Raw genomic sequence first — 12,781 nt, 5'->3', positions numbered from 1 at the left:
TTTTCAAAAAGTTGATCAAAAAGCGAATTTTGACCAGTCGTAAAACCATGGACCCCAAGACGAAAACAAAGTGTAAGTCACGCTGGGTGTTGGCTTATGTTGACAGACTTACTAACATCCGTAGCTTTTATTAGCACCTGAAATGTTTATCCACAATACGCTGCTGGGGGTGATTTTAGATGTGTTTGTAAATACTACTTCCCGCCGTCTGTTGAAAATTTAGCAGTTTATAAATCAAACAGGCTTCAGGGCAACTCGAATCTGTATCGCTCTCCGAGGAAATTCGTTCATGTTTGCAATGGACAAAATGTCATCGACGAAAAGGCAGAAAGGAGAAGAGGTCTGTAAAATCATTTAAAGCCAACGGTAGAATTGTTACCGGACAATATATTTCGTGTAATTTCTATGATGGTCATTTTGTTTTTGAAGGTTCTGATAGATTTTTGTAGTTTTTCTGTAGTTGATGTCTTACTGCACGCTAGCACTCCTGTTTGGTCCTCACTTGCCGCTGTATCGTTATCGGGATCGCCTTGCTTTCCATACCCGTTGTTTTTTAATCTCTAGTTGAAATTCTCACGTAGCGTCATTTGATTTTTTTTCAGATGGATTTGATGGACGATTGGGACATATTCAAAGATTTCCAGTTCAATGACAAAAAAGATACCGACGACGGTTCAGCAAACGATACCGAACTAACTCGACGAATCATGGAGGCATTCGGCAAAGCTAACTGGGTAAGGTATATTGCCTTGATGTAATAGTTTGACAAAACATCGTGGCTGTTTTTATGCACAAGCATTGTAACTAACTGTATTTTTACTACCTCAAACCTAGATAGACAGATAGTACGTTATGGGTTAACTAGTTTAAGAGCTTTCGCTACTAATACATGTTACACTTCATAATACACTTCATCGGTTAAATGATGGCTAGTGTTGAATCTTGGAGTTATCATGATTGATTTTACTCCAATTTTGAATTTACCCGATGAAACTTCCATGTATAAGTAGCTTCATAAGCTTATATTTTAAAAACTAGTTATCCCCTAAAGTGATTAGCCTCTACGGTTTACTGATTCGACCCGAGAGGTGGCTGCAGGAAAACTCGGTTAGTGGCTTATCTGCGGTTAGCTTACAGCGTTTTCCTGCACCTATTCACGCCTAACCACAGTTTACTAGCCACGGTTAGAGCACTAACAGAGTTTTTCTGCACCCTCCCCTGGTTAACACGGCTTCACTACGTTATATTTACTAAAATCGAAAAGGCCAATAGCATTATGACAAAAACACGTATCGGTGACATGCTCATTGTATATCTCATTGACCACTGGTCAAGGAGATTGAGTGGCCGCGTTAAGCGATAATCTTATATTGACTACTGGATAATGTTGTAGATCCGAAATCGATCACTTGCGGTAGAAAAACTACTTTTACTGGCCAGCGGTGACCACAAATTTACAACTAGTGGTACATGCGATTTCACCACTTACTGCCAGGTAACGTGATGCTAATTGCACCACCACGTGACGATCGTTGAGCGCCACTTCTGAGATCACGTGATTACGCATTAGATTGACTAACACCGCAGGTCACGTGATCCAGTGGTCAAGCGGCTAACGAATGTTTCGCGTATGTAATATATCGAATAACGCGTGAACCGTGTGATATTGATCTCATTCGTTCTATTGATATATCAAACCGGCTTTTTGAGATATTGATGAGAGCTGACAGTCTCATCTCCGACGATAATTTCACGGTCGTTAAACAATCGGCCGCGAGAGGAGACACTTTATATCGAGAAAGGAAAACAGAGTTAGAGAGAGAAAGAGAGAAAGAGAGAGAGAGCGAGAGAGCGGGGAGAGGAGTGCGAGAGAGAGAGACAGGCCGGGGAAGTCAGAGAAAGAGAGGGAGAAGATTATATATTTGAGGACAGAATCAGAGAGGGGTTCATATGGGTAGGTCATCTAGTTAGGAATTTGGAACGTGAATTACGAATTTATCTACACTCCAACCGAATATGGTGGGAGACTATAACGATATTTACAACCAAAAAAAAAACAGAAAATATAAATAAATATAAACCTTTTTATAGCAAAGTTATGGACAATACACATACATCATTCACTGTTGCAAGGATCTACATATACATCTAAGCCTATTTTTTCTGAATTGACCTAATATTGTTGGATTATTTTTTTAGATTGCAAACAGAGTTCATGAATTTCATTTTAGGATAAGGATAAGGACCTTATTTACACTCCAATCATTTCTATGGTACATGGAGGGAGACTAAAGCGTATACAATATGTTATCCAAGAAGGGCGCGCAACGTTACCTTTCATGATTGAATAGTCGTCACAATTTCAAGGGGAATCAGTAGATTGTTATAAATCGCCTGGGAGGGTATGGATACGTGAGTGATGTCACAAGGTGGTTCAAAGCAACAGCTATCTTTTTCGAGAACGTCTCATCCAAAAGCGAAATCAAAAGCATGTTCATAAACTCGACCTGAAATTCATGCAAATGAAATGCAGTGTTTCTGAGTAGACGCTTGAGAATTTTTGAACCACAAAACCTTGAAGTAAAAACCAAAATATTTTGATATAAAAATGATGACATGCCTCTCAGGGACGGACGCTTATTTCCGTGTTACATGTAGGGCAATTCAACAATCAGGGGCTAGTTGCTCAAAAGTTGGTTACAGATAACCAGTGGATAGTTGACATAGTGACAATTGAAATATCATTGTTGCTATGGTATTTATCCGCCAGTTATCTTTAACCAACTTTTGAGCAACTGGCCCCAGATATCTTGTCAACAAAGTTAGTTAGATTTGAGATTCATTCCGCACAAAATGTCCAGACATCCCAGGGGTTGTGCCGGCTCAGATAAATTCCGTCATTTTCATCAATAAACTTTTTTTCTAGTTCCTTAAAGTCTACGTTGACGGGTCCCATGTGGCGAGCTTGTTTTACTGCGCACGCACGAAAACCATCTATTCCCTAAATCCCCTAACGTTTTTTTTTTCCAACAAAAGAATCGATCCCGCAGATACCTGCGCCTGTGCGGTTACATTCCATTGAATTTCCGCTCCGAGACGGCCGATTGTGGAGATTATGTCAATCGCCTTGTTAGACGCTAGTTACCGTCTGCATCCGGTTCGACATCCGGGACCCGTTAACGTTAACGGTCAAATGACACGTGACTAAGTTTTAAAATTGACATATACGGTGACATTTCACTCAAAGGATTTAGTGACCGGATTTTTTACGGCGGTGAGCGCGGTTTACGATGGTAGGTAGCTCGAACGAAAGGCGATCATTACCCGACCGAGGATTCCAATCACAGGATATGTGGATTAAAGTGATGGTGCTGGCGGCGAGGATTGACGAATTACAATCGACCGACTTTAGGGGGTTCGGGGTAGGGGGCTAAAATGCCAATTTCTTTGGTTCAAGTCCAGTATAGCGTGGAATAGTTCCCAGCTCGAAGAAATATTTAAAAAGGAGTAATTCGGATTTCACCTGCCTATCAGAAAGGTTAATTTTTGCGCGGACAACAAATTATGTTTGTTGCAATGGATATACGGTGGTTGTCACGTGCTCACGTGGCTCGGCGCGTTAAACGATATTCACTCAGCACCTCCTGGCGGTTCGTCTGATCGTTCGACGTCCGCGAGCCTAGCCCGCGGTCGACAAGCGCCGATTATAACTCATCATTTCTAGAGTTGATATCATTACGCGAATAAAATAGTACGACCTTATATTTACGTCATCGGTGTACACGCTCGGTTTATCCCTAGGGGCTTACCATCGACGTCGCCCCATTGTTTCTCATCGCAGTGACATTTTACTGCCGCGGCCGTTTACTCGGTAGAGATCACAATAGAAAACGTTGGATCGTTCCCGCGGATATATATACATTATTCAAACGAGTCGTTGCATATCCCCCTTGAGGTAGAACTGAACTCTCCCATCAGCGCGGCGTGGGGGAAAGAAAGAAACAATTTCATGATAAAAACCCGACATCGAGCATCCAACGATGGAAAATGACCTCTACGACGCAGGGTTTATTTCATGCGTGTAAGGTTTTTTTCTTTGGATAGTTCGCGCACCCCGCAAAGTATCGTTTTACTTCCGCCGTTTCCAAGACGACAAGCGCGCGAACTTCTTCTTCGCCTATTGTTGGCATTGAGATGTAGATCATCTTTTTTTTTTCATTTGGAAAAATATTTTCGTTTGATACGTTGTTTTAACGACATTATTGTCAAGTGCACCACTTCCAACAACGAACATCCCTTATGACATCATCAAGAAACAATCGTTTTGCGACTATCTTGAAAAAATGGCTGCCTCTATAAATCTATAAATAATTTCAGCAAAAAGACAGTATGTCTTAATCACCACTATTTGAATTAAATGATGGTTTTTGAATCAGCCCTCTTAAATGGAGAAGTATCAATCAACTTTCATTTGGTGATCATAGAAATAGGTAGCCATCTCTTCTGGGTCTGAAAGAAACGTCGATAAGATATTTACTCTTTTATTGGGGCTATTTTCAATTCAACATGACTTTTTCCCTGATCGCGTTATAGAGACGATTTCGGCCATGTCTATCCTTTCTTCTTTCTTCTGAAGAATTCCAATAATTTCTGGGTAGTTCGCTGAACGCGCCGACAAAAACTTCAGTTAATGAAATAATTTCCGCTGTTCGTTGGTCTCGCATAGTCTGTCTAAACTACGATCGACTGCAAAACCAATAGCGCGCTGTAAAACCCAAGTTGGCCTAAGAAGGTTTTTTACTTCTATGACCAAGGCTTATTTCTTCCCCTATAAGGTAGGCCTATCACCAGCCATATACAGGCTACTCACTAGGTGGCGCTACTGTACGGCCAGACATTTGGACACCGGAATTTTTTTTCCCTTACGCAACAACATCATCTCGCATACTGTGCGTTCTTCTAAATCAGCTACATTCTTTTTAACTGGAAGGCAGACGATTCGAGTATACGTCTGACTTCTTCTTAATCCCGAGCCGTTTCTGGCAGCGAATCTAAATTCATCAAAGTCAAGAGGATCGCACCGGTAGCAGTTTCTAAGAAGACGCGAAATTACTGAGGCTGGTTTATTGCGTCGTCATTATGGAGCCGAGAGTAGAAAAGAAAATCATGAAAGTACACACGGTTTTTTTTAGATTCGAGTTGCGTTTATAGTCTTTATGGTTTATCCGGAGCTAATTAGAGACAGAAAAAAAACAACCTTTAAGGTCGAATAAGATGCGTTTGACACTTCAAAGTAAATGATTGATAGACAGGGGGAGAGGGGCGGGGCGAGCTTTTGATTTGTCAATCGTTTTTAGCGGCATAGGCTTATACGGGTAAAACTAATGACATCCATATATAAACGATATCACCAGAAAATTATATAGCCTAAAACCTAACGATGTTAGATCACGATTAAAAGGTGGGTGTTGATTGGTGCCGCGGATGGTATCAGTTAAATCAATCATATTCAAATTAGCTCTACTTGAAGTTCATAATTATTGGGCGGCGCAGTTGTGGAACTTGTGATGGGAAAGAATCATTGGAAGTGAACTAATCGGCCTTGAAACTCACGATCCAATTCGACAAAACAGTTTGATTTGACAAGAATTTTGTATACACTGCAGGGCTTAGGATATAACAATATTTGCAAAATGGCACTTTTCCAAAATTTCTTAATTCACTTCCAGACCGAAACAAAACAGCAAATATCAATGTGGAGAGCTGTTAGAATCGAGCTTTTTTAAACAACATAATATCTTCATTTGCACCCATAGCTAGAGATACAATTCAACAGCCAACTCAAAAGATCCACTTTCAAGCAAAAACAACAGAAGATCAGTTTTTTAAGTCTGAAAAAGTTTTAAATAACCGGATTTTTTTTTTTTTAACATATATATTTATACATTAGCCCCAATAGAGAAATAATGCAGCAAGCCTAAATCATTCTTCCTAGAATTTAAGATGTCCATCACTCTAGTTTTTACTCTGAATAGTATTTGAGAGCATTGAATCCTATGTGAGGATCCTTGAGAACGAAAGAAAATGTTTCAAGACACAATGCGCTAAAAATGTTGGTCCAGGTTTTTTGCTGACACTTTTAGGGTGGAGCACGTGAGAGTTTTCTCAAGACATTTTTTCGAAGGTTGGCGTTTTTTTCTGTGGCCGCCGCACAACAACGTCTGCGCAACCGGATCCATAAATTCAAACCCTAACGGTCACGACGGTAATATCGATTGTGGATCTAGACGTGTCCGCAGACGTAATTATATATATACATGTAACCACAGCTGCAGTGACAGACGGTATAACATTCATCATTCCCCTGGGAACACACCCCTGCTGCTGTATCTGCATAACCGCACCATTGTTACAGTTTACCTTCCTTCGTCTCTCTTCACCTGGTGACATATCGAGAGAACACCGGAACAAGCATTGAGAACAAAACTTACCTCACCCTTCTCATCTCTCTCATCTACGTACTCCTCATATCTTTCAAATTTAATTTCACTCCCATCTAGGCACTCGCCTTTTCCTCTTACATCCTCTCTTCCCACTCTTTCTCCCACTCTCCTCGCGCTCCCTAGTTCTCCCTGCTCAACGCCCATTCGCTATGTTTTGCATCTCCACTTCAATGAACCAAAAAGATGCATCAGTGTGATAGCTCTACATTTAAGGCCATTTTAAAGTTTGGACTTCGAACGCTGAGCCTTAGAGCCTCAGTCGCCTCTTTCTCCTCACATCCGTGTCTCCCTCCACCCACTCCCTCTTCGTATTTTTCACACGCTCTCATCTCCGGGCCCATTCTCTCTAGACGGATAGTAATCTGCAATATATGATAACTGCGCGCCGTGCGGCAAGGCTGTGTGCTGGGGTTCATTCCGTTTACTTCTTCGTAATTAGATTGTTTTTGTCATTACGACGACTGGTTACATTGTTATCGCCTGTTGATTGGTTAATGTCTACCGGCAGTATATTTTATAGCTTCCCTCATAGTGTTTCTTACCTGAAACCATCGCGCAGACGATGACAATTAACTTGTACCACTTCCCCCAACATTGCGGCTCATTTGTTTTCGCTCGCGCAATACCTTCCTTTCATTGCTGTCTGTCTCGTAATTGTGAAATACAGCAGCGGGTCGGTTGTCTTTGAATCGGTTAACTTCTCGTAAGTACTGAGCCACTTAATTTATATAGAAACACATATTTATGTCTATGTGTGTTGAACCGTGGCTAGTTTATACGTCCACATGGTGGAACGAATTCTCATTGTAGATCATAACAGGAAAATAGTATCGACTCTATTAGAAATGTTGTCAGAATGATGTTCATCATCAACTGTCTAAGATTCAAGAATTAAGAAACTTTACTTTTAAGGGGAGGGTGCGCACCCCCTGCAGCCTGCGTCTGCTTTCGAGTAGTTTCGTCATCTTAAATCAAAAACGTATATTGAATGTCGGAGTGACGCGGGATCCAGGCAGCAGCGGATTCGATGTTTATTTTGAGAAAGCTCATTTTCAGCCATCCAAAACCGTTTCCCGGCGAGCCCAAACAAAAGCTCCGTCTATGGACTATTTATATACTCAAAATAGTAGACTAAATGTCATTTACGAGGAATCTCAATCCCTATAAATAGATCAATTGAGATGCACTTGACCGTTTTGAAGCCGAAGCTTAATTTTTTATGAGATGACATTTAATACCGACGTCTTCGTCGAGCTTTATCGTATTCTATATTCTATACTGCCGGGGGAAAATGCGGACAGCTAGTGTCGTATCTCAGTTGAAATCTAATATTCCCTTTGTTACAATATTAAAGAATGAGCGCGTAGGGAGGGAGTGGGGCGCAGAAAAAAATTGGGAGAGATGGTAAATACGTGGGAGATAGAAAGGGAGGGGGAGAGGGGGAAAGAATGGAAGGAAGAGAGGGCGGTATAAAAGGTGAGGGATGAAGGGAAAGGTGAGAGAGGGAGTTTGAGGGGTAAGGGGGGACAGGGAGAGATAGAGTGTGCGAGAGGGGAAGACAGGAGAATGATAGCGAGAGACCCGCGGCAACTTCAGTATATACTTCATGCAGACGACGGTGGATTGTTTTTTATTGACAAAGAACTTCAGGTGAAACGATACCGACGCAAAAAATGTAACTCTAGCGCTGGCAGAATTAATTCTCGTTAAAAACCCCCCTCTCTCTACCTCTCTCTCTATCGTTGAGTACACTGAAACCTCAAGAGCTACAGCGCAGTTAAACAGCTACTGTGCCCAGGGTCGGAGCACTCCTCCGTCTCTCCTCGCGCTCGCTAGCTCGACTATTTAGTCGACTATTTCTATAAGTGTTCTCTATCTGTGCGCAAAAACGCTCGCGGGACAAATCTAATCAAAACGAATTTGAATATCTAATTAATGAACTAAAGGAATTAATTAATCATTCGAAATAAGATCAATAGATTTTTTGCTGTGGTGATGCGACCGGAAATGAAGGTAGGCTGCGAATTTGATAATTGAATTGATTCTTAATTTCTCCGTGTTGATACCTTTCATGACAGGTTTTCATGAGTTTTTAAAACATTCTTATCACTTCCATTTACTTTTATAAACAATTTCAGAGATCTTTTTGGTTCATTCGACGATATCAAATCAATGTATAATTTGTTCCTTTTAGCTATGCACTTTCTCGCCCAGAAACCTTTCAGTTTTTTCTTTCAAGAAGAGTTTAAGAAAATCTGAGTTTCTGAACTCAGATATTTAACTATTTATCACGGCTGCTGGTCTAACAACCTGATCCACAATCAACTCTTTAGTTAGAATTGATTCATTATCAAATATTCAACGAATCAGATTTCAACCCGGAACTGTCGAACGGGGCCATACCTTGCAAATTGTTTCGAATAAAATTGGGAAATATTTTGCGTACTGGATTGAGTTTTTAAAACGTGTACAGTTGCATACGGCATGTTATGAATCGTGAAAATAATATCATTTTAACATTCAGATAAAGATAAACGTTGCGGTATGGGGTGAATGCGCCACAGATGAAACTGTGTTACCTTAATCTAGTTCTTCGTCTAGTTTATTGATGATTAAGTGAACCCGGCATAGTTTTTTTCTCAATCCACTCGGCGGGGATCTCAGGAACCTGAACCATCTAGAAATACCAGTCCGCTGCAATTCATTTGTGTATGTATTTCACTCGATAAAATTCTAGACAACCCATCATCAAACAGAATAGAATTGTTGGCTGAATCGGCTGGGCAATTGGGTCGAAAATAAGTCTTGAAAATGGCAGATAAATCACAGAATTAGACATTCGGGAATAGACTTCTGAATAGAATCACGAACTGTTGATTCATCAGAATATTCCAAGATATCGTTAGCTTAAGATTGATCTTTAAAACCGTATCGTCGAATTACACCGACCTTCAGACAACAATGACGCACCAGGGGGCGCGAGAGTACTGAACCGGCAGAAGATCCGCGTTGTGAAAAAGGGATTTGTTATTTTTTTATCAGCTCACACCAGGAACAGTCGGGCGTTCGGCGCCTAACCTCTTCGAACCAGGTTGTCAATGTTAACGACATTATGAAAAATCCTGTGGGTTAACGACAATTCCGCGTTAATGAATGTAACGCATTAGACAAGGGTCAAATACAGGACAAATACGTACACGTGGAAACCATTACTAAATTGAAAATCCGTGACAGATACAAAATACAAACGGAAGCGGAACTAAACTAATATACAATAGTGCGCGAACGAACATCATGAGTCGTTTGAAAACCATGACAAGGGAATCTCGCTTATCATATTACGAACATTGCCAAGTTATCACAGAAATGCGAGGGTATCGAAGCGCAGAAACCGATATGATTTATATTTTACCATAGTCCTAGTAAAACGCCGAAAAAAACCGATTTCGTGTAAGCAGGAAAAACGGATAGCAAAAAGGCAGACAATATACCAAATCATTGGTTACAAAATTCAGCGCAATACGAAGAAAATAGAACTTTGAGATTGTTTCTTTGATCGATGGGGCTGCCAAATTCGCATTAATTTTCACGTTCATTGTGATTTTGAAAGTGCTAGTATGGTAGAGGTTACAATGGCTGCGCTTCATACGTGCAACAGGTGGAAATCTTTCTTGCGTGGTAGATAGCTAGATCTACTGCGCACCTAGTGGATACTCACTTGCCACATGTGGAGGCATCTATTGGCGCAGCAGTTAATGTCCTACTGCACACTAGCGCACCTGGTGGGTCCCCACTTGCCACAAGGGGAATCTTTATTACCACAGTTGATGACCTACAGCACATTAACGAACCTGGTGGATCCTCACTTGCCAACAAAGAGTTGATGCGGCCTAGTTCAGACCGGTGCCAAATCTGGCGTATCACAATTAGATTCAGTAAGAAGCTATCTCGTTATTACAAAATGCCCGCTTTTGAAAAAAGTCTCGACCATCGCGCGCGACGTATTTAATCTAATAATCAAGACAGAGCGCCGTAATAATCTAATAAATTAGGCGCGGATTTTCTAACGAAATCATTCGCTTATGCACGCAATTATCCACGACCGAAGAGAATGAGAGAGGCAGAGAGCGAGGACTCATCGGCCAGTAATACACAATCACGTATTATAACTTAAAGACCAGTCGAAAAGCTTATTTTAGTTCGACTTAACGACTCTTGACCACGACAAAAAGAGGTAATCTTTTCGGACTGAATAGCTTTTCAGGGAAAGTAGATGTCGAATGATAAAAAAACCCCGATAAGTGCTGAACACACCAATTTGATCTTTTTCCGGTGCGGTAGGTTGGGTTTTTGTCGACATTATGATTTGTTTCCAGCGCGATTGTTTGGGGTTCTTGAAAGGTTTCTCGGTAATATTCCCTCCCTTTACATTACCGATAATGTGTCTCTAAGAATAGGTCTACGAATGTATCGTTTTACTCTTGGCATTTAAAATAAAACTGATCCATCGATTGACGACCTAAAAGCTAATAACGCCGGGGATGGGATCCCGGATGGTCGAGCTTTGTTCATATGGTATATATAAGCATATTCATATGAATATATAAGCAAGTTCATATGAATGTAAGTAAGTCAAAGTAAGGCCAGTTTTTTTTTGTCTAAAGTCGATTTTAATCCGAAATTCGATTTCCTTTTTTAAAATGAAGCTACTGGCGGGCGTACTCGGTGGATCCTCGCTTTACGCAAATGGAATCCTCTTTTGCTGCAGTAGTGCAGTAGTCGATGTCCTACTGCACACTAGCGCATCTGGTGGATCCTCACTTGCCACAAGTGGAATCCTCTATTGCCATGATAGTAGTTGATGTCGCCTACCTGGTGGATCCTCACTTGCCACAGATGCGCTACCGGGGATTCCATTCAAAATACAATGTCATTAACATTTAGAAATGTGAAATAAATCTGCATTTCTTTATTTTTTAGGGCGAGTCGAGTGCTGGCGGTACTGGTAACCAAGCCAAATGTATAGCCATTTTGCTGCAGGGTCTAAACCCGAACACAACGCAACCTAGCGACAACGGAACGTATCTAAACTGTACAACGGAATCGAACGTGACGCCGTTCGTGTATACGTTCGGAACGATGTTCTTCGCCTACTTGACGCCGATTATAATAATCATCGGACTGATCGGTAACAGCATCAGTTTAAACGTGTTCACCTCGAAACACATGCGCAAGCAAAGCGCCAGTTACTACCTAGCGGCCTTATCTATGACCGATATCCTCGTTTTAGTCACGTCGGTTATGTTCGATTGGGTAAAACGCGGATTGCCCGAGCTGCCCGGCGAGATTCGAATCCCGTATTTTGACGTGAACGGCGTGTGTCATGTTTTTCTATACTTATCGTACGTGTCGCGTTTTTTGTCCGTCTGGTTGTTGGTGATGTTCACCTGTGAACGCTACATCGGCGTCTGCCATCCGCTGAAACGACGGAAAATCTGCACCATATCAAGCGCGCGGCGGATCATCGGTGCCATAGTGCTGTTCGCGATGGCTTTGGGCTCGTACAAGCCGGCGCTGTCTGGTGTTTACGAAGTGTTTCCGGATACATTCCGCTGCACGCGCAACAGGGAATATCAACTGTTGTCGTTCATTTTGGACAGTATTTTCGGTTTGTTGATAACGCTCGTGCCGTTGTTGACCATACTCGTGTTGAACATGTTGATCGTGCGCAAACTTTTCCTGCGCAATCGATCGCAGCGCATGAACGGCATGTGCAAAACGGAGAACAAAATTCGAATCGAATTCACCGTTATTTTGCTGTCCATTTCGACGTGTTTCGTGACTTTGAATTTGCCGTATTTCATCGTTTGGTTTTACCAGTGGTTTTTCAGTCGCGAACAGAACCGAGGCATGGACGATCGACTGCTGGAAAAAGCCGAACGTTTAGTTCCGTACGGTGTCGTCAGTGGCGCTCTGCTGATCGTCAGGCCGATTTTCTACGTGAACTATTGCATAAATTTCTTCCTCTACTCGATAACCGGTGCCTTTTTTCGCAAAGAAATGAAAAAAGTTTTCACCTACAAGTTCCACCGCAATTCCGACAATCGACTTTCGAAATCGATGACGTCACAGAGCCCGCAGTCGTGGGTGTAGTGCAATACGTCATCGACCTAATTTGCATATCAAATAACTGGAACTGTAAAATGGAGTGAATTGCTGTTTTCACTTCAGGGCAGCAACTTATGGGTCAGGAACTCGTCAAAGTTTAACCCGGGAAT

The 12,781-nt window shown here is 41.6% G+C and overlaps 1 protein-coding gene across 1 annotated transcript; it reads left to right on the top strand.

The window, feature by feature from the left end:
• Positions 1 to 683: 683 nt before the first annotated feature.
• LOC141910036 (putative G-protein coupled receptor 139) lies at positions 684 to 12,781 on the top strand. The gene is made up of 2 exons (XM_074800726.1): positions 684 to 734; positions 11,484 to 12,781. Exons 1-2 carry the CDS (start codon positions 708 to 710, stop codon positions 12,654 to 12,656), a joined length of 1,200 nt encoding a protein of 399 aa, XP_074656827.1. The 5' UTR covers positions 684 to 707; the 3' UTR covers positions 12,657 to 12,781.

The sequence above is a fragment of the Tubulanus polymorphus genome, chromosome 8 (assembly GCF_964204645.1).
Source record: "Tubulanus polymorphus chromosome 8, tnTubPoly1.2, whole genome shotgun sequence".
Lineage (NCBI taxonomy): Eukaryota > Metazoa > Nemertea > Palaeonemertea > Tubulaniformes > Tubulanidae > Tubulanus > Tubulanus polymorphus.
The sequence above is the reverse complement of the archived record's forward strand: the minus strand, read 5'-3'. Positions and strand labels throughout refer to the sequence as shown.

Coding starts and splice junctions, on each gene's coding strand:
- LOC141910036 (XM_074800726.1), top strand. CDS start 708: ATGGAGGCATTCGGCAAAGCTAACTGG. Junction 735..11,483: donor CATTCGGCAAAGCTAACTGG/GTAAGGTATATT, acceptor TTTATTTTTTAG/GGCGAGTCGAGTGCTGGCGG.